The 23,866-nt window shown below is 36.1% G+C and overlaps 1 protein-coding gene across 1 annotated transcript in view; it reads left to right on the top strand.

Annotated features, from left to right (window-relative positions):
- aft (cap methyltransferase 2) overlaps nucleotides 1-23,866 on the top strand; it is a 163,225-nt gene that overhangs the window by 114,655 nt on the left and 24,704 nt on the right. Inside the window, exons 10-11 of the mRNA XM_090404767.1 lie at nucleotides 5,141-5,302; nucleotides 22,155-22,253. Of these exons, the coding sequence (XP_090260893.1) occupies nucleotides 5,141-5,302; nucleotides 22,155-22,253 (261 nt within the window). The remainder of the gene's footprint in view (nucleotides 1-5,140; nucleotides 5,303-22,154; nucleotides 22,254-23,866) is intronic.

Genomic DNA, 23,866 nt, shown 5'->3' with positions numbered 1-23,866 from the left:
GATAATGTTGGAGTCTTGTCAAGCAACACACTGATTTGGGGGAAAATTGTATATAGGAAGGTGGTAGTAATGTAATTTTTTTTCATATAGTACTATCATATCCTGTACACCTCTTGAGGGTACACGGCAGGAATTTGATGATGTTGATATTACGTCCCATATTGTTTCTTAGCCGAATAAGAAACTCAGAGTTTCATGCCGAATATAGAAACTATATAAAGTTCGGCGATTCCAAGCGTAAGCAAATACCTGGATAATGCAACACCTGACCCATTTGGTAGTGCAAACTGAGGCAACTCATAGTAAGGTGGAGCAAGCTCTGATCACTATTCTTGGTATTTACCCGTAATGTGAACTTAGTTCCTAAGAGCTGTATTACTGTTCTACATTATGAGAGAAGGTCACTACCCAGACCGGTTTCAACCTTTATTGAGGTCTTATGCGATGTAATTTTCCTTAATACGTTCGCTGCCAACTACGAGTATACTCGTATGACGCTTACTGCAGGCAACGAGATTACTGTACTGACCTTGAAGAAGTGAAAATGTTTGGCTTGTGGAGCTAGCAACAAAACTGTGTATACTCATAGATGGTATGTGCTCTGCACACGCCAGCTACGAGTATACTCGTATGACGCTTACCGTCGGCAACGAGATTACCGTACTGACCTTGAAGAAGTGAAATTGCTCGGCGTATGGAAACAGACTATGCCGAAGTAGCGTGGCAGCGAACGTGTTAAATAAGTTCATGTCACCGAATTGAAGCCTTTGGCTCTTCATATAATTAGCAATTTATTGTCACCTTCTTGCTCATTGTCACCTACTCACTGATGAGACCTCAATAAAGGTTGAAACCGGTCTGGGTAGCGACCTTCTCTCATAATGTAGAACAGTAATACAGCTCTTAGGAGCTAAGTTCACATTATGGGTAAATATCAAGAATAGTGATTGGAGCTTGCTCACCTCTTACTATGAGTTGCCTGAGTTTGCACTACCAAATGGGTCAGGTGTTGCACTATCCAGGTATTTGCTTACGCTTGGAATCGCCGAACTTTATATAGTTTCTATATTCGACATGAAACTCTTTGAGTTTCTTATTCGGCTAAGAAATAATATGGGATGTAATATCCCTTAACTTAAATAAGTTATCTTCTTGATTTTATCCTTTATCCAAATGTAAGCAAATAAAAATTTTGTGTGAATTAACATCATGACTGATCTATTTGTATATAGAGGCTAATTACTTCACAATAATTGGCTTAGTATCCCATAATGCTATGCATTATGAGAAGAGCCATTACCCAGATCAGGTTGAACCTTTATTGAGGTCTCATCAGTGGGAGCCTAACTAATCCAGAGTATTTTAGTAATAAGGTGTGACACTTTTTGACTACTACTTGTTTATGGAATTTCTGCATTATTTCGACTATGGTAACACTTCTAGGTCTGAAGCAATACCAAGGTATCAACAGCGTGTGTGAAGTATTTTAAAAATACTTTAATTATGTGATATCAGAATGTATCCTTAGGGTTCGAATAAATAGGGTAGGAGTGAAATGTATGTGTAATCTCATTAAGCAAGAGATACATAAGAAAAGGATGATGTGGAAGGAATACCGTTTGCATAAGAACGATATTCATTATGAAAATTATAAGCCGTTGGCCAGAAGAGTCAACTGTTGTACGGAAAGAAACTGAGTATGAAAATAAACTGGCTCTGCACTTAATTAATCCTCTTCACTCCACCTGGGAGCATAGGTCTTCCACTGGACTCTGTTTTTTGCTTCTGCTTTTATTTGGTTCCAGTTTTTATTAATATTTGTTATTTCTTTCAGTATTGTTCTTTTCCATGTTTCTCTTGACCTTCCTCGTCTTCTTTTACCCTGTGGGTTCCAATCTAGAGCCTGTTTTACTATTATTTTATCTTCTTTCCTCAACACATGCCCCAACCATCTTCATTTCCTTTTGCGTATCTGTTGCAACATGGGTTTCTGGTTTGTTTTGGCCAATATATTCCCAGTATCATTCTTAAGCACTTATTTAGGAAGACCTGGACATTGTTAGCTATCTTTTTGTTTAACATCCACGTTTCTGATAAATATACGTGGATGGATAAAAATGTAAAGGCAATACATTAGTATTGCCTTTACATTTAAGTTAAATATTCTCATTTTAGTTTTTATAGACAAATTCTTGTTTTTACAAATATTCCTGAGTTGATTGAAAGTTGAATAAGTCAGCTGTTTCCTTATATTTATATCTTCAGTAGTTCCTCCTTTTATTGATACTATTGAACCAAAGTATATAAACTGTTCTACTTCTTTAAGCAGTGTTTCTTCTATTGTTATTTGTTTATTTTGCTTTACCTTTATTTTCATCAACATTGTTTTATTTTTTATTTATCCTAAGAACAACTTTTTTGGCTGTTTCTACAAGTGTTGTTGTTTTTTGTTCTATATGTTGGTGCTTCTGTGAAAGTAAGTAGATATCGTCTGCAAAATCGATATTGTGAAGTTGGTTTTGAAGTAACCATTGTAATCCTGTATTTCCATGAGATACTTTTCTCATCACCCAGTCTATGATAATTAAAAACATTGTGGGGGAGAGTATACAACCTTGCCTTACTCCTGTCTTTGTTTTAAATGGTTCTGGGAGGGTATTTCCATGTATTACTTTAATTTTAAAATCTTCATGCATTTTTTTAATTATTCTTATTTTTTCTGATAGTCCATAATGTCTTAAGTAATTTCCATAGGGAAGATCTGTTTATACTGTCGAAAGCTTGTTCAAAATCGATAAAATTTAAATATAAGCTTGCCTGCCATTCTAATGATTGTTCTATGATAATTCGTAAGATAGCAGTGTGGTCGATGCATGATCTGTTGGCTCTAAATCCTGGCCTGTTCTGATCTTAGTTGTTTTTCTATTTCTCTTTTGATTCTTTCTAGTATTATCCTTGCTAGTATTTTATTTATAACACTCAGCAATGTTATACCTCTCCAATTTTTGCATTCAGATAGGTTCCCATTTTTGGGTAATTTAACCAGTAATCCAGTATTCCATTCCTTAGGCCACTTTTCTTTCTGCCATATCTTATTTAGTAAGGGATATAATATCTCTGCTATAAGTTTTGGATTTGCTTTTAGTATTGAAAGTTTTTTTTTTTTCACTTGGTCAGACTATAATAAATTTAGTTTAATTCTTTATCCAAGTGTTTGCAAACAAAGTTTGCACCTGAAAGTATCTTCAGGACTGGGGGTAAAGTGATACAACACCGGGCAACTCCTTGCAAAAGTGGAGCAAGCTACCAACACTCCTATCTCAGTATCTCCCATAATGCAAAACACATCTCCTTGCAGATATGTATAATGTTATGCATTAAGGGAAGGGCCACTACCTAGACTAGTTTCGACCTTTATTGAGGTCTCTTCAGTGGGAGTCAGGTGCAAACAAAGTTTACGCCTGGCTCCCACTTTCAGGTGCAAACTTTGTTTGCACACACTTGGATAAAGGATTAAACTAAATTTATTATTGCTTTTAGTATATCGCCTGTTATGTTGTCTGCTCCCGGTGCTTTTCCTGTTTTGATCTGAGTTATTGCTTTTGTAATTTCTATTTTTGTTATTTCGTTTAAATTTATATCAAATGATACGTTTTGTTCATTTAATTCTAGGCTCTGGTCACCATCAGTCATTTCTTGAAATTTCTCCGAGAAGAATTCCACCCATCTATTTATCTGTTCTTTTTCATTTAATAATAGTTTTCCTTCTTTATTGTATATGGGAACTATCCATTTGTTTCTTTTTCCACTTAATTTCCTTGTAATATCATACAACTTTCTAGTATCATTTATATATGCAGCATCCTCTGCCTCTTGTGCTAGATTCTCTATGTATTTTCTTTTATCATTTCTTGCACTTCTTTTTATTTCTTTGTTAATTGCTCTATATCTTTCTGCTTGTTCTTGTTCAACATTTTTGCCAATCTGTAACAATTTCTCTTTTATTCTATCTCTCTCCTCTATTTTTAATTTAGTGTTTTCTGATATCCATTCTTTGTCTGTATTAGTTCGAAATCCCAATATCTTTTCCGATGTGCTTATTAGCATGTCTTTAATCTTAGTTTATTTTTCCCTCTATGTTTATATCTTATATCCTTTATATCCTTCTCTTTATTCGAGTTTATCCCATTTATCCTGTAAAGTTGTTATAAATTTATTTCTAATCTCTTTGTTTTTGAGTTTTTCATTTCTAAATCTCTTCCTATTGTGCATTGTTTTATTTTAAAATATTTTTTGCTAAAAGCTGTCAACCTGGTGTATGCAACATTGAGCTCACTGCTATTACTTCATTAGATGACGAAACTCAGGTGTATGAGAAGGAGGTATTAGAGCTGTGGCACGAACTGAATAAGATTCAGCAATAGGGATTAATGGGATATCATGTGAATGCTAAAAGAGTGCTCAGCTGAATTGACTATTCCTTAGACCAGGCTATATAATTGAGTCTCAGAACAGGGAAGATTCCACACGAGTGGAAAGAATTTATGCTAAATCCCATTGCAAAGACTGATGTATCCAACTATTGACCAATCAGTATCTCAGAGGATTGGTGGTGAAGATTTTGGAAAAATACATGAATTTCCCTGAGAGATCAGAATTATATTATACCTTAGCATTGTGGATGCAGTTCAATATTGCTATTTGCTTTCCCTCTTTTCACTCATAGTCTCCTTACCCTTCTTTCTTGCCAATGTTTTTTTTTTTTTTTTTTTTTTTTTTTTTCCCTCTGGTACCACTTGCTGGATTTTTCTAGTTGCTCTAGTTCACACTTCATCTTGTGAAAGATTATGAGTTGCTGTTTCTCTAATTACAACCCGCATTCTCATCTTTCCTTATTTTCTGTCATGTTACTTTCCTTCTGATTCACCATTTTGGACATTCTACTTCATTCCCCTTTACTCATTCCTCTCTTCATTCTCTAAGCACTTTTATTTTTACTCCTTTTTACACATTCATTAAGTACTATATCACTTTTGGCATGAACACTTCTGGTTCTCAAGTTTAATATAATTTATAAAAATAATTTTTCTTCTATATAACTTTTTGCTAGTACAATTTAATTAAATCTTTTGTTTTTCAGGTTATAAATTGTGATGTTACAAATGAAGATGACTTGTCAGATGCTGCAAGTAAAATGTCCAAAATGGTTGTATGCGACATCACCAATTATCATAATAATTCTGTTCATCATGAAATCGTTGCAAAACATCATCTAATTACAAATTGTATACATATTCTTAAGGTTTGTACTACTGTTATATTATTAGTACTCTGTTTGCATTATATTGTTTGAATATACATTTTATACCATCAAAAGTTATGAAACTCAAATATTTATGAACAGAGTTAAGTTACATTTATTAAAGTGTTAAGTTACATTTATTAAAACATATGTTCAGTATACTTTAGTTACTGACTACATTACAATTTTAAAGGCTTCAGAACTTTGAATTACTTTATTTTGTATAAAGTATTGCCATATGCAAAAAATATATACAGGGTGTCCACACTGGACCTCCCTAGTTTCAACGTGCTACTACAACTTAAGTGCATGGACCATGGTGTCAAAATTGTACAAATGAGAAGGAACGCTCACTAAGTTTTTGTAATAAAAAAAAAATCAGTACACTTCTTCATGTGCTCCTTTACTAGGACACACAAAATCATCATAATAATTCTGTTCATCATGAAATCGTTGCAAAACATCATCTAATTACAAATTGTATACATATTCTTAAGGTTTGTACTACTGTTATATTATTAGTACTCTGTTTGCATTATATTGTTTGAATATACATTTTATACCATCAAAAGTTATGAAACTCAAATATTTATGAACAGAGTTAAGTTACATTTATTAAAGTGTTAAGTTACATTTATTAAAACATATGTTCAGTATACTTTAGTTACTGACTACATTACAATTTTAAAGGCTTCAGAACTTTGAATTACTTTATTTTGTATAAAGTATTGCCATATGCAAAAAATATATACAGGGTGTCCACATTGGACCTCCCTAGTTTCAACGTGCTACTACAACTTAAGTGCATGGACCATGGTGTCAAAATTGTACAAATGAGAAGGAACGCTCACTAAGTTTTTGTAATAAAAAAAAAATCAGTACACTTCTTCATGTGCTCCTTTACTAGGACACACAAAATGTCAAGTCGATAGTCTATCTCTGACCAGGTTCTCTAGCAGGCTGTCCACTTTAGTTGCATGGGCTGTGTCCTTCACATACTCAGACAAGAATAATCAAGTGGGATAAGATCCGGCGATCATGGTGGCCACGTAATTTGTCCTCACGTCTGATCCACTGCTGACAGAAGACCCTATCAAGAGTTGCATGGCCACTCTTCACAGGGTCAAGTGGTGGATCAGTGGTGCATGGCCTCCAAATGCCAGTGGCAAGTCTCCAGAACGTTTGAACAATCCAAACCTTGCGTATTTCTGCATTTAGATTTTTTTACCATTCTTTGAAACTAAGGAGGTCCAATGTGGACACCCTGTGTAGCATTTATCATCGTCATCATCAAATTCCTGCCATGTACCCTCAAGGGGTCTACAGGATATGATAGCACTACATGAAAAAATTATATCATTACTAACTTCCTATCTACAATTTTCCTCCAAATCAGTCTGTTACTTGTCAAGACTCCAACATTATCAGATCTTATATTTCTATCATCTAAGGCACTTTGTACCGTATCAATCCACGTTTTTAATATGATATTGCCATTGATGCCATCTATTCATGCCTATAATCTTTCTCAGGACTCTCATATCTGCGGTCTCTAGTCTTTGGTCAAGTGTTTTACTTCTGACCCAGCTCTCAGATCCATAAGTTAAAACTGGTTTCAACACTGTCTTGTATACAGCTAATTTAGTGTTCTGACTAATTTCTCTCTTATTCCATATGAATTTATTCAATTGACTTCCCACCATACCAGCTTTGCTGATTCTGTTGTCTATTTCTATATTTAATTTACCATCTTCAGTAAAAATCGTGCCTAAGTAGCTGAAATGTTTTACTTGTTCCACAGGTTCTCCATTCACAACACAGTTGACATTTTCAATGATTCTACCTATTTTCATTGTCTTTGTCTTTTTATTGCTAACCTTCATACCATATCTATTACAACAGTTATTCAATTTGGTCAGAGAATCTTGCAAACTTGTAGCAGATTTATTTAGAAGTATAAAATCATCTGCATAAAGCAAAGAGCTGACATTAACGTCTCCAATTTTGATATCATGTTTAATACCACGCGCGAAAGTCCGCGCGGTTAGCCTAGTGGCTATGCGCTTCGCAACCATATGCCTCGGGAAGGAGTGTCCTAGGTTCAATTCCCGTCGGTGACATGAGGAGTAGAAGGATCTTCCTCAGCCATAGCCAAGTTAGCCAGTCTTGGGCGTGGACAGCAGGGTTTTTTCCCAGGTTTATTCTGGGGTTTTTCATCCCGCAATGCAGGCAAACTGGCCTTGAGAACACAACACTACAGGCCATAGGATACACCGGGGCATAAGGCTGACCACCTTATCCTGTAAACGGAGTGTGGTCCGATGATCAATGGACCCTCGACACCGCAAGGTAAAAGAGGGTATAACGATGATGATGAGATGAGATGTTTAATACCACTTTCCTTCATAATGTGATCTATAGATAATGAATAACAGAGGGGATAATGTACATCCTTGTCTCACACCAGATGTAACATTAAACCATCATCCTGTACTTCCTTCAATTCTAACTGCTGACTTACAACTCAAATAAAGACTAAGTATTGATCGATATAATGCCCCCATTGACACTATATAACTGCAGCGTATTGAATAGCTTCTCTCTTGGCACCTTGTCATATCCTTTTTCAAATCGACAAAACTTAAATACAGATCTTTGTTATATTCCCATGCTTTCTCGACTATTTGTCATAAAGTGAAAATCTGATCCTGACAGCCTCTGTTTGGCCTGAATCCAGCTTGTTCTTCACCAAGCTTTTCTTCCACAATTCTTCTCAACCGTTTCTCAAGTATACTTGCATAGATCTTGCTAGGAACGCTCAGTAGGGAAATACCTCTGTAATTCTCACATTCAGTTTTATTTCCCTTTTTATATATGGGTACTATGAGAGCTCTACTCCAATCATCGGGAATTTGTCCCTCTGTCCAGGCTTTCTGGACTATGCCGTGCAGCCACTGTAAGTCTCTTATACCACCATACTTCAGCATTTCTGGTCAAATATCATCTACTCCAGCTGCCTTTCCACATTTCAAACCTTTGATGGCTTTTTCTACTTCAAGTATGGATATGTATTCCTGACTCAGTGTTTTTTGCCACTGTGCTGTCATCACTGCTTGTTTCATTTAGCAGTTTTTCAAAGTAATTACTCCATACTTCAAGGATATCTTTTTCTCCTGTTTTCATGTCACCTTTATCATCTCTAACTCCTTTTACAGCACTCTTTCCTCCATTTTTAAGCTTCTTCAACAACCTCCAGAATATCTTACCACCTTCTTGATATTTATTTTCTATATTCTTGCCAAAGAGTCCTCCCATGACTTTTGTTTAGCTAGTTTTACACAGTGTTTAGCATTCTTGCATTTGTCTCTATATTCTCTAAGAGCACATACTAACTTATTTGCCAGGAACTTTTAATATGCTTTCTTGTTTTCCTTCACTGCCTCTTTAACTTCCTATATCCACCATGGAGTTCTAATTTTTCTATCCTTGCAGACAACCTCACCATATGCCTCTCTGGCTGAATCAATCAGTGTTTTCTTCAGGGCTTGCCACTAAATCTCCAAAGTTTGGTTCCTGCTTTCAAACTCTTTCATTTTTCTTTAATAATATTTGTGTATTTTAGTCTACAGTTCACATCTGAGAGCTGCTCAACTTTTATTCGCTTTAAACTTTCTTGCATGTCATTCTTTACAATATGAAATTCAATTTTGTCCTGCTCAAGACTAAATAGTGATCACTTCCAATTTCAAATTATCTGTACACTCTGGTGTCCTGCACCAGGGAGAAAACATCACTATCAACAATAACATAGTCAATGAGACTTTTATTCCTAGCCTCTACTCTCCATGTGAATTTGTGCACATTTTTATGTTGGAACATGGTGTTAGTAATAACCAGTCCATGTCCTGAGCAGAAATCTAACAGATATTTGCCATTATTATTAGCTTTGTGTAGCATTTATATATTTATTAAATATATAAATGCTACAAACACACGAATAAAATACATGAATTTTCACCAAAAATTGGAATTCTATGACATCTTAACATCATAGATGCAATTCATCCAGGAACTCTGATCTAGAGACCAGACATGAAAAATTCCATTTACTGAATTACTTATTCCATTTACTTATTGTTTTCTGGTGTGCCAGATATTATGGTAGTTCCAGTATAAGTAATATTTCATGACTAGTTTTCCAGTCAACAGTTTTATTTCATGTTGATCTGTTGTTGTCAGGTTTCTGATTTTATCGGCTCTTGCATTCTGATTTTCTACAGCACTCCTAACTGCATCAGCCCATCTGTATCTTGATTGGCCTCTAGTTCTTTTTCTATTTTGTTTCCATCTGACTATTCCATCTTAAATTTGTTACTGCTTGTCACATTATTGAATATTAACAGTTGCTGACTTTATATATATATATCTTCATTTTTAATATAGTTCTGCCATTGGTAACATCAGTTATCCTAATTTTCCTCAAAACTTTTAGATTTACCTGTTAAAATTGCTTTGAACACTGCCTTGTATGTTTGGATCATCATCATGCATATCAAGGATTTAGGCCTACCTTCGCCTGTTCTGCCTTAGAAGTCATCACTGAATCTTTTAAGAGGCCGTCCTGGTTTTCTTTTTCCTAATAATGGATTGTACTTTAAGGCTTGTTTTGGTAATCTTTCTATTTTCATTCTTTGAACATGTTCCATCCATTTATGTTTATATTTTTTAATTTTTTCTATTGCTGATTCTTGGTTTAATTCTTTCATATGTTTGCAAGCTTGAAGAATAAAATTCAAGCTATATCATCATCATCATCATCATCAAATTCCTGCCATGTACCCTCAAGGGGTGTACAGGATATGACAGTACTACATGAAAAAATTACATCATTACTAACTTCCTATCTACAATTTTCCTCCAAATCAGTCTGTTACTTGTCAAGACTCCAACATTATCAGATCTTATATTTCTATCGTCTAAGGCACTTTGTACCGTATCAATCCACCTATATCTTGGTCTTCCTCTGGGTCGTTTTCCTGCCAACCTGGCAGAGAACACTTGTTTTGCTAATCTTTCCTCTCCCATTCTATTTAAGTGACCATACCATCTGAGATTAGCTCTGCTAATGCATTCCTGGATGCTAACAATGTCAAGTTCTTTCCTAATATCCTCATTTTTAATATGATATTGCCATTGATACCATCTGTTCACGCCTCTAATCTTTCTCAGGACTCTCATATCTGCGGTCTCTAGTCTTTGGTCAAGTGTTTTACTTCTGACCCAGCTCTCAGATCCATAAGTTAAAATTGGTTTGAACACAGTCTTGTATACAGCTAATTTAGTGTTCCGACTAATTTCTTTCTTATTCCATATGAATTTATTCAATTGACTTCCCACGATACCAGCTTTGCTGATTCTGTTGTCTATTTCTATATTTAGTTTACCATCTTCAGTAAAAATTGTGCCTAAGTAGCTGAAATGTTTTACTTGTTCCACAGGTTCTCCATTCACAACACAGTTGACATTTTCAATGATTCTGCCTATTTTCATTGTCTTTGTCTTTTTATTGCTGACCTTCATACCATATCTATTACAACAGCTATTCAATTTAGTCAGAGAATCTTGCAGACTTGTAGCGGATTTATTTAGTAGTATAACATCATCCGCATAAAGCAAAGAGCTGACATTAACATCTCCAATTTTGATATCAGGTTTAATACCACATTCCTTCATAATGTGATCCATATAGATAATGAATAACAGAGGGGATAATGTACATCCTTGTCTCACACCAGATTTAACATTAAGCCATCTTCCTGTATGTCCTTCAATTCTAACTGCTGACTCACAACTCAAATAAAGACTAAGTATTGCTTGATATAATGCCCCATTGACACCATATAACTGCAGCGTATTGAATAGCTTCTCTCTTGGCAACTTGTCATAAGCCTTTTCCAAATCGACAAAACTCAAATACAGATCTTTGTTATATTCCCATGCTTTCTCGACTATTTGTCGTAAAGTGAAGATCTGATCCTGACAGCCTCTATTTGGCCTGAATCCAGCTTGTTCTTCACCAAGCTTTTCTTCCACAATTCTTCTCAACTGTTTCTCAAGTATACTTGCATAGATCTTGCCAGGAACACTCAGTAGGGAAATACCTCTGTAATTCTCACATTCAGTTTTATTTCCCTTTTTATATATGGGTACTATGAGAGCTCTACTCCAATCATCGGGAATTCGTCCCTCTGTCCAGCCCTTCTGAACTATGCAGTGCAGCCACTGTAAGACTCTTATACCACCATACTTCAGCATTTCTGGTCGAATATCATCTACTCCTGCTGCCTTTCCACATTTCAAGCCTTTGATGGCTTTTTCTACTTCAAGTATGGATATGTATTCCTGACTGCATGCCTGGTCAGTGTTTTTTACCACTGTGCTGTCATCACTGCTTGTTTCATTTAGCAGTTTTTCAAAGTAATTACTCCATACTTCAAGGATATCTTTTTCTCCTGTTTTCATTTCACCTTTATCATCTCTAATTCCTTTTACAGCACTCTTTCCTCCATTCCTAAGCTTCTTCAACAACCTCCAGAATATTTTGCCACCTTCTTGATATTTATTTTCTATATTCTTGCCAAAGTCCTCCCATGACTTTTGTTTAGCTAATTTTACACATTGTTTAGCTTTCTTACATTTGTCTCTGTATTCTGTAAGAGTAAAAGCTGACTTATTTGCCAGGAACTTTTGATATGCTTTCTTCTTTTCCTTCACTGCCTCTTTAACTTCCTGTGTCCACCAGGGAGTTCTGATTTTTTTATCCTTGCACACAACCTCACCACATGCCTCTCTGGCAGAATCAATCAATGTTTCCTTCAGAGTTTGCCACTGAATCTCCAAGGTTTGATTCCTGTTCTCAAACTCTTTCATTTTCTTTTCAATAATATTTCTGTATTTTAGTCTACAGTTCACATCTGAGAGCAGCTCAACTTTTATTCGCTTTAAAACTTTCTTACATGTTATTCTTTTCAATATGAAATTCAATTTTATCCTGCTCAAGACTAAATAGTGATCACTTCCAATTTCAAATCCTCTGTACACTCTGGTGTCCTGCACCAGGGAGAAAACATCACTATCAACAATAACATAGTCAATGAGACTTTTCTTATTCCTAGCCTCTTCTCTCCATGTGAATTTGTGCACATTTTTATGTTGGAACATGGTGTTAGTAATAACCAGTCCATGTCCTGAGCAGAAATCCAACAGATATTTGCCATTATTATTAGCTTTGCTCTTTTCTCCAAATTTTCCCAAAATATTTTTGTATGTCTCACAATCATTTCCTACTCTGCTATTTAGATCCCCAACAAGGACCAACTTTTCATTTTTCATTGTGTCAGTTGCTTTTTCTAAAGCCTCAAAAAATTCCTCCACTTCTACCTTAGTAGAACCTTCTGTGGGACCATAGGCACAAATAAGTCTCATTGTCCAGTTCCCCATTCTCATATTTGCCCACATTACTCTACTTGAGACTGACTGCCATTCAAGAAGATTAGCCTCGTATTTTGTGTTGAATACTATGGCTACTCCTTCTTTTCCTTGATTATCATTGCCTGAATATAACATTTTGTATTTATTGCTCAGAAAGATCTCACCAGTTTTGGTCTTTTTTGTTTCAGTCACCCCTATTATGTCGATCTGGTACTTATCTAATTCCTCAGCTAGCTCCATTTCTTTGCCATTCAGGCTTCTTACATTGATAGTACCGATCTTTAACTCTGTTAATGTTGAGTTGGGGTTTGTTTTCAGATTTGTTCCAGTAGCTGACTTTTCGCTGTTCGCCCTGGTTCCCTGGCGAAAACAACGGGGGCCTTGTTTAACCGGGCGACGCCCCAGCCGGCATGAAATTTTGTCATGTTGTACCATCATTTTTTATTTTGTTTTAACCAATAAGAATACAATTTGGTCGGCTAAATCCCAAATTGCCAGCCCATCCTCGTTCGTTCAGTATCAAAGTAGATACCCAACAGGGTGCACCACGAGAAGGTGAGGATTGGACATTAGGTCAGAAGCCCTGGTCGGTTCTCCGCATTCCTTTAGAGGCTATGTGGAGGTCTCCTCTCAGTTATACAGCTTTGACCCTTAAGCACCCCATTCAAGCTATATTAAAAGTTTAAATCAAACTGTGTTATTGATCGAAGAGAACATCTACATCCATGTGTGTAGATGTTCTCTCTGATCCAACTTTTGCGTTCCAGTCACCCATAGCACAAATAACTCGATCTTTCTTCCCTCCAATTTCCTTTATACATCATTCTATTTCATCATACATGTTATATATTTCTGCTTCCTCATTCTGTTCTGTACGAGCATATATTTGAATGATCAGCATATCTCTAGGTTTAGACTTCACTAGAATTGCCATTACTCTATCTGATTTTTTGATGACATGATGTTTTCATTAGTTTTCTTCTCTACAATGAACACTACACTTCTCCTTGATATTTCGCCACCTGACATATATACTTTATATATCTTGCCATTTGGAAAGTTCAACTCAAAATCTGATGACCCTTTCCAGAAGGTTTCACTTATTCCTAGTATACTAATATTCAGTCTCTCCATCTTTCTCATCACATTAGCCAATTTCCCACATTTATTCAATCCTCTTACATTTCAAGTAGCAATATCTGCTTGAGTTTCTTTATAGCATTCATGGACTGACGATATCATAGGGCCTGACACCACCATTCTGGGCATATTCAGATTCCCCGGGGATTTATTTCTTTTCTGTTTAAACATGATGCTTTACATAGCACCATTTTTTATGGAATGGGCCACCAGAACCATCTGTTTTCTTACCTATTTTTAGTAGCTTTTTTTTTTTTCTGATTTTCATACCAAATTTGTTAGCAATTATTTCATATGGCTAAAGATTCTTAAAGGTATATAATGGATTTATTTAAGAGGATATAGTCATCTACAAATGAAAAACTAAGTGTAATAGTTTCCATCTGAATATTAGGTTTAATATTAGGTATTTAGGTTTAAATCTTTCCTGTAACACTGACAGAAAATTTTATATAATAAATTTAGTTTAATCCTTTATCCAAGTGTGAGCAAACAAAGTTTGTGCCTGAAAGTATCTTCAGGACTGGGGTAAGGTGGTACAACACTAGGGCACTCCTTGCAAAGGTGGAGAAAGTTCTCGCATCACTCCTATCTCAGTATCTCCCATAATGCAAAATACATCTCCTTGCGGATATGTCTAATGTTATGCATTAAGGGAAGGGCCACAACCCAGACTAGTTTTGACCTTTATTGTGGTCTTTTTAGTGGGAGCCAGGCCCAAGTGGAGATACCAGGCAGAAGCATTAGCAGGTCATCTCTACCTATAGGCGTTGCCAAATGGTGTGCCACCCTTTTTTTAATAAATTACTCTGGATTTAGAGAAAGATGTTGAAAGTTTATTTTTCACTTGGTTAGAGTATAATAAATTTAGTTTAATCCTTTATCCAAATGTGAGCAAACAAAGTTTGCACCTGAAAGTATCTTCAGGACTGGGGTAAGGTGGTACAACACCAGGGCACTCCTTGCAGAGGTGGAGATGTGTTTTGCATTATGGGGGATACTAACATAGGAGTGTTCGTAGCTTGCTCCACCTTTGCAAGAAGTGCCCTGGTGTTGTATCACCTTACCCCAGTTCTGAAGATACTTTCAGGCGCAAACTTTGTTTGCTCACACTTGGATAAAGGATTAAACTAAATTTATTATACTCTAACCAAGTGAAAAATAAACTTTTAGAAAATTTTATAATTTTAAATTGGTGTGATGAGGCTGTACCGCAATCATCTCGAGTTTGATCTTCTGAATTATGCAATTGGAACTGTCATACTTCGTGTTTGGTATTATGCATTCCAGTTGCCTTTCTACGTTTCAGTTTCTGAAGGCCTTTTATCTCAAGTATTGAATTATTTCTCTGATTGCATTCCTCTTAAATATTTTCTACCATTGTTCTGCTTTGCTTCATTTAATAATTTCAGTCTTTTTTATGATAATTTCACTATGTGAGGTTCCAAACTTTTCATGGATGGGATTATTGTACATTACTACTGTAGGTAGGTTAAGAGTTAGATAATCCAAACCTAATCTAATGTGAATGAAACAAAACCAAATATGGAATTTTAACATGCTACTTCAAGCCTCCACCAATAAGCATGGTGGTGACTTATTTACTACTACTTTATTTACTATAAGTAGTAAATGACTTTCAGTCATTTACTGCTTAAAGATGCAAAGAAACAAATATGCTATTAGGTTGCACACAACAGCCACCTGAAAAGATTCATCAGAGGTGATACATATTTCAACATATACTCATGAGAATGGAGGTGCTTAAAGGTCAAAGCTGTATAACTGAGAGGAGACCTCCACATAGCATTTAAAGGAATGCAGAGAACCGACCAGGGCTCCTGACCTAATGTTCAATCCTCACCTTCTCGTGGTGCACCCTGTTGGGTATCTACCTGGATACTGAACGAATACTGATGAGCTCGCGGTTTGGGATTCAGCTGACCAAATTGTATTCTTATTGACTTAAACCAAAACACAAAATGATGGTACAGCATGGCAGAATTTCAGCCGGCAGCCCGCAGAATGACAATCGAGGAAAAGAAGGAGCAGCCATAGTATTCAACACTAAATACGAGGCAAATCTTCTTGAATGGCAGACAGTCTCAAGTAGATTGATGTGGGCAAATATTAGAATGCGGAACTGGACAATGAGACTTATTTGTGCCTATGGTCCCACAGAAAGTTCTAAGGTAGAAGTGGAGGAATTTTTTGACGCTTTAGAGAAAGTAACTGACACAATGAAAAAGGAAAAGTTGGTCCTTGTTGGGGATCTAAATAGCAGAGTAGGAAATGATTGTGAGATATACAAAAATATTTTGGGAAAATTTGGAGAAAAGAGCAAAGCTAATAATAATGGCAAATATCTGTTGGATTTCTGTTCAGGACATGGACTGGTTATTACTAACACCATGTTCCAATATAAAAATGTGCACGAATTCACATGGAGAGAAGAGGCAAGGAATAAGAAAAGTCTCATTGACTATGTTATTGTCGATAGTGATATTTTCTCCCTGGTGCAGGACACCAGAATGTACAGAGGATTTGAAGTTGGAAGTGATCACTATTTAGTCTTGAGAAGGATAAAATTTAATTTCATATTGAAAAGAAGAACATGTAAGAAAGTTTTAAAGCAAATAAAAGTTGAGCAGCTCTCAGATGTGAACTGTAGACTAAAATACAAAGATTATTGAAGAAAAAATGAGTTTGAGAACAGAAACCAAATCTTGGAGCACCAAGGTTTGATTCCTGTTCAGTGGCAAGCCTTGAAGCAAACCCTGATTGATTCAGCCAGAGAGGCATGTGGTGAGGTTGTCTGCAAGGATAGAAAAATCAGAACTCCATGGTGGACACGGGAAGTTAAAGAGGCAGTGAAGGAAAAGAAGAAAGCATATCAAAAGTTCCTGGCAAATAAGTCCACTTGTGCTCTTAAAGAATACAGAGAAAATGTAAGAAAGCTAAACAGAAGTGATGGGAAGATTTTGGCAAGAACATAGAAAATAAATATCAAGAAGGTGGCAAGATATTCTGGACATTGTTGAAGAAGCTCAGAAATGAAAGAAAGAGTGTTGTAAAAGGAATTAGAGATGATAAAGGTGACATGAAAACTGGAGAAAAAGATATCCTTGAAGTACGGATTAATTACTTTGAAAAACTGTTAAATGAAACAAGCAGTGATGACAGCACAGTGGTAAAATACACTGACTAGGCATGCAGTCAGGAATACATAATCATACTTGAAGTAAAATAAGCCATCAAAGGCTTGAAATGTGGAAAGGTAGCAGGAATAGATGATATTCGACCAGAAATGCTGAAGTGTGGAGGTATAAAAGTCTTACAGTGGCTGCACTGCATAGTTCAGAAAGCCTGGAGAGAGGGACAAATTCCCGACGATTGGAGAGAGCTCTCATCATCATCATCATCATCAAATTCCTGCCATGTACCCTCAAGGGGTGTACAGGATATGACAGTACTACGTGAAAAATTTACATCATTACTAACTTCCTATCTACAATTTTCCTAGAAATCTGTCTGTTACTTGTCAGGAATCCAACATTATCAGATCTTATATTTCTATCGTCTATGGCACTTTGTACCGTATCAATCCACCTATATCTTGGTCTTCCTCTGGGTCGTTTTCCTGCCAAACTGGCAGAGAACACTTGTTTTGCTAATCTTTCCTCTCCCATTCTATTTAAGTGATCATACCACCTGAGATTAGCTCTGCTAACGCATTCCTGGATGCTGACAATGTTAAGTTCTTTCCTAATATCCTCATTTTTAATATGATATTGCCATTGATGCCATCTGTTCACGTCTCTAATCTTTCTCAGGACTCTCATATCTGCGGTCTCTAGTCTTTGGTCAAGTGTTTTACTTCTGACCCAGCTCTCAGATCCATAAGTTAAAACTGGTTTGAACACTGTCTTGTATACAGCTAATTTCGTATTCCAACTAATTTCTCTCTTATTCCATATGAATTTATTCAATTGACTTCCCACCATACCAGCTCTGCTGATTCTGTTGTCTATTTCTATATTTAATTTACCATCTTCAGTAAAAATTGTGCCTAAGTAGCTGAAATGTTTTACTTGTTCCACAGGTTCTCCATTCACAACACAGTTGACATTTTCAATGATTCTGCCTATTTTCATTGTCTTTGTCTTTTTATTGCTAACCTTCATACCATATCTATTACAACAGCTATTCAATTTAGTCAGAGAATCTTGCAGACTTGTAGCAGATTTATTTAGAAGTATAACATCATCTGCATAAAGCAAAGAGCTGACATTAACATCTCCAATTTTGATATCGGGTTTAATACCACATTCCTTCATAATATGATCCATAAAGATAATGAATAATAGAGGGGATAATGTACATCCTTGTCTCACACCAGATTTAACATTAAACCATCTTCCTGTACTTCCTTCAATTCTAACTGCTGACTTACAACTCAAATAAAGACTAAGTATTGCTTAATGTAATGCCTCATTCACATCATATAACTGCAGCATATTCAATAGCTTCTCTCTTGGCACCTTGTCATATGCCTTTTCCAAATCGACAAAACTTAAATACAGATCTTTGTTATATTCCCATGCTTTCTCGACTATTTGTTGTAAAGTGAAGATCTGATCTTGACAGCCTCTATTTGGCCTAAATCCAGGTTTTCTTCACCAAGCTTTTCTTCCACATTCTTCTCAACCGTTTCTCGAGTATACTTGCATATATCTTACCAAGAACACTCAATAGGGATATACCTCTGTAATTCTCACATTCAGTTTTATTTCCCTTTTTATATATAGGTACTACGAGAGCTACTCCAATCATTGGGAATTCGTCCCTCTGTCCAGGCATTCTGAACTATGCAGTGCAGTCACTGTAAGACTTTTATACCTCCATACTTGAGCATTTCTGGTCGAATATCATCTACTCCAGCTGCCTTTCCACATTTCAAGCCTTTGATGGCTTTTTCTACTTCAAGTATGGATATGTATTCCTGACTGCATGCCAGGTCAGTGTTTTTTGCCACTGTGCTGTCATCACTGCTTGTTTCATTTAGCAGTTTTTCAAAGTAATTACTCCATACTTCAAGGATATCTTTTTCTCCTGTTTTCATTTCACCTTTATCATCTCTAACTCCTTTTACAGCACTCTTTCCTCCATTCCTAAGTTTCTTCAACAACCTCCATAATATTTTGCCACCTTCTTGATATTTATTTTCTATATTCTTGCCAAAGTCCTCCCATGGCTTTTGTTTAGCTAGTTTTACACACTGTTTAGCTTTCTTACATTTGTCTCTGTATTCTGTAAGAGTAAAAGCTGACTTATTTGACAGGAACTTTTGATATGCTTTCTTCTTTTCCTTCACTGCCTCTTTAACTTCCTGTGTCCACCTGGGAGTTCTGATTTTTTTATCCTTGCACACAACCTCACCACATGCCTCTCTGGCAGAATCAATCAATGTTTTCTTCAGAGTTTGCCACTGAATCTCCAAGGTTTGATTCCTGTTCTCAAACTCTTTCATTTTTTTTTCAATTATCTTTCTGTATTTTAGTCTACAGTTCACATCTGAGAGCTGCTCAACTTTTATTCGCTTTAAAACTTTCTTACATGTTCTTCTTTTCAATGTGAAATTCAGTTTTATCCTGCTTAAGACTAAATGGTGATCACTTCCAATTTCAAATCCTCTGTACACTCTGGTGTCCTGCACCAGGGAGAAAACATCACTATCAACAATAACATAGTCAATGAGACTTTTCTTATTCCTAGCCTCTTCTCTCCATGTGAATTTGTGCACATTTTTATGTTAGAACATGGTGTTAGTAATAACCAGTCCATGTCCTGAGCAGAAATCCAACAGATATTTGCCATTATTATTAGCTTTGCTCTTTTCTCCAAATTTTCCCAAAATATTTTTGTATCTCACAATCATTTCCTACTCTGCTATTTAGATCCCCAACAAGGACCAACTTTTCCTTTTTCATTGTGTCAGTTGCTTTTTCTAAAGCATCAAAAAATTCCTCTTCTTCTACCTTAGTAGAACCTTCTGTGGGACCATAGGCACAAATAAGTCTCATTGTCCAGTTCCTCATTCTCATATTTGCCCACATTACTCTACTTGGGACTGACTGCCATTCAAGAAGATTAGCCTCGTATTTTGTGTTGAATACTATGGCTACTCCTTCTTTTCCTTGATTGTCATTGCCTGAATATAACATTTTGTATTTATTGCACAGAAAGATCTCACCAGTTTTTGTCTTTTTTGTTTCAGTCACTCCTATTATGTCAATCTGGTACTTATCTAATTCCTCAGCTAGCTCCATTTCTTTGCCATTCAGGCTTCTTACGTTGATAGTACCTTAGTAGAACCTTCTGTGGGACCATAGGCCCAAATAAGTCTCATTGTCCAGTTCCTCATTCTCATATTTGCCCACATTACTCTACTTGAGACTGACTGCCATTCAAGAAGATTAGCCTCGTATTTTGTGTTGAATACTATGGCTACTCCTTCTTTTCCTTGATTGTCATTGCCTGAATATAACATTTTGTATTTATTGCACAGAAAGATCTCACCAGTTCCTCATTCTCATATTTGCCCACATTACTCTACTTGAGACTGACTGCCATTCAAGAAGATTAGCCTCGTATTTTGTGTTGAATACTATGGCTACTCCTTCTTTTCCTTGATTGTCATTGCCTGAAAAAAAAAAATTTGTATTTATTGCACAGAAAGATCTCACCAGTTTTTGTCTTTTTTGTTTCAGTCTCCACTATTATGTCAATCTGGTACTTATCTAATTTCTCAGCTAGCTCCATTTCTTTGCCATTCAGGCTTCTTACGTTGATAGTACCGATCTTTAACTCTGGTGATGTTGAGTTGGGGTTTGTTTTCAGATTTGTTCCAGTAGCTGACTTTTCGCTGTTCGCTCTGGTTCCCTGGCGAAAACAACGGGGACCTTGTTTAACTGGGCGACGCCCCAGCCAGCATGAAATTTTGTCATGTTGTACCATCATTTTTCATTTTGGTTTAACCAATAAGAATACTATTTGGTCGGCTAAATCCCAAATTGCCAGCCCATCCTCGTTTGTTCAGTATCAAAGTAGATACCCAACAGGGTGCACCACGAGAAGGTGAGGATTGGACATTAGGTCAGAAGCCCTGGTCGGTTCTCCGCATTCCTTTAAAGGCTATGTGGAGGTCTCTCTCAGTTATACAGCTTTGACCCTTAAGCACCCCCAGAGCTCTCATAGTACCCATATATAAAAAGAGAAATAAAACTGAATGTGAGAATTACATGGGTATTTCCCTACTGACTGTTCCTGGTAAGATTTATGCAAGTATACTTGAGAAGAATTGTGGAAGAAAAACTTGGTGAAGAACAAGCTGGTTTCAGGCCAAATAGAGGCTGTCAGGATCAGATCTTCACTTTACGAAAATCAAAAAATTGAAAAGGGTTTGAACTGCCTCCTCAAGTTTGTCATCTTCAGTTCAGAGATTGCCTAGTTCATAAAAGGGGTGTGAATTACGCCTTGTCTTTGAGAAGGATGACGAAGGGATGGAGCATAAAGATAATGTCCAGTATGATTAGGCTTATGAAAAACCTCATTGTCTGATTTCTTTGTGATTAGAATACAATAAAACCTCCTTATGTGAACAAATCGTTTTAGAAACTTTTCCATTAAAAAATAATTGTACATATTGGCGAACGTTGTTTGTTTTATGAATGCACTGACGCCCACGTGAGCTGGCATTATTTTTGCAGTTGTTGATTGGTTCTATTCAATTACTATAAATCTACTCTTTAATGTGTATCGTAATTTTGATAAATTTACTTTGTTTTCTTCCATAAAAAGTTCTAATGATGCTATCAGATGGATTTTTGCTGAACTAGTCAGTTTTCATTGTTTAGTGTATTATACAACAACAATTAAAAAAAGTTCCCAAATACTTGTATAAGTTTTTATAGTCATAAAATACAGATGAATCTTTATTATTCCCTAACAAATTTATATATTATGCTTATTTGGTTTCATGTATTAAATTTTTTATATTTACAGTTATAATTTGATGTCCATGTAATCAAGATTTTGAGGAAGTTGTTCATATATTTTATCATAGATAGAAGTTGGAAAACAAGGATAGTTTTAGCCTGATTTTGTTAACTAATGATTGTTGCCATTTGTGTTACTTACAACTAATATGGTTTTTATATAGGTACTCCAGAAAGGAGATAGCTTAACTTTGTGTTTAAGGGATGCCTTGACTAGAATAACTGTTGGAACTTTGTTTCTTCTGACATCACTGTTTGAAAAGGTAATAAAAGTGAATTATATTAATTATGATTTATATTTGCAATTCTAAGTCAGCAGTTATCCAGTCAGCAAGCACAGCTGTATATATATCAAAATACTGAAAAGTCCTAATCAAAACTCTGTAATATGGGTTCTTAAATTAATTTTTTACTTAACCACATTATTAGAAAATAAACTTGCTGTGGTCTGAAGAGATCTATATACTATAGCTGGCTGTGATCTGGATTAATTCATTACCAAAAAGTAATAAAATATTACATTAGTTTTATATTTTAGCATATACATTTTTATTTTTTATTAGTAATTAACAGAAATTATAGTTATGGGCAATATTTGAATTACACTGCAAATTTATGCATCAGTAAGAGCCATCAAAATGGAATTTTTTTTTCACAAATTTTTCCAGAAATATGAAGCTAAATTTGCACTTGATGTATGTAGCAAATTTCAGAAAAGTTTATTGACCAGCCAAAAATCTAAACTTACTTTGTATGATTTTCTTCATTTTCAAAAACATTGATTAACGTGGTGTGCCGCAGGGTTCTGTTCTTGGATCACTGCTGTTTAATTTGTTCATTAACAATATAGGGAAGGATCTAAGAGGAACAGTTCATTTGTTCCCTGATCATGCAAAGTTGGGTAGGGCAATAGTGAATGCAGAAGATGTCTAAATCTTGTAGGATGATTTGGATAGATTGGAGTTCTGGGCTAAGAAGAATGGATGTCAATTTAATGTGACAAAATGTAAAGTTATGCATTTTGGGGTGAAAAGATTAGCAGCGGTATACCACATTGGTGGAACTGTACTCCAGGAGATTGATGAGGCCAGGCACTTGGGAGTGTTGGTGGATAGGGAGATGAAGTTTAGGGGGTACGTTGCAAAAGTGCCTAAATCAGCTCATCAACTCACTTGGTTGTTGAAAAATACTTTGACGAGCAGAGACAAGCAAGTTATTGTTCCTCTGTACTGAGCCTTGATAAGACCTCATCTCGACTACTGTGCTCAGATTTGGTCACCTAGGTTTCTTCTTGATGGGGAGGAGGTGGATAGGATCCAGAGGCAAGTGACCAAGATGATAGATGATAGTAGGTCTATGGAATGAACCTTATGAGAACAGGTTGAAGATTTGTGGGTTGCAGAAATTGGTTGATAGGCAGAAAAGGGGAGATATGATCGAGACATTCAAATTGCTGAAGGGTTTCTATAGGATTAATTCAGAGGATATTTTTGAGATCAGGACTGGTGGGGGGAGAACTAGGGGGACAGCTATGGAAGCTGGGCAAGAGTGTGGTTAGCAAGGATGTTAGAGCTGGGTTCTTTACTTTTAGTGTGGCAAATGAGTGGAATAAGCTGCCAGAGTCTGTTGTGGGTGCTATGACAGTGAGTGAGTTCAAGGCAAGGTATGATAGATACTCTGAGAATGTCGAATAGTTGTGTGGACATGATGTTTAGGGCCTCCCTCGATGAGTCTAAGGACTCCCTGGAGTCGCCCGTAATAATAATAATTATTCACTCACAACTGAGTTTTTTAGTGGCCAAAGCAAGACATCAAGGTGGAGGAGACCTTGACGTATCTTGTAAGGAATGTAAATTGCTGACACTGAGTGGAGCTT

This window comes from Typopeltis vanoorti, chromosome 15, assembly GCF_054136105.1.
Source record: "Typopeltis vanoorti isolate ZY-2024b chromosome 15, IOZ_Tvanoo_1.0, whole genome shotgun sequence".
NCBI lineage: Eukaryota > Metazoa > Arthropoda > Arachnida > Uropygi > Thelyphonidae > Typopeltis > Typopeltis vanoorti.
This window is presented reverse-complemented; position numbering and strand designations above follow the sequence as displayed.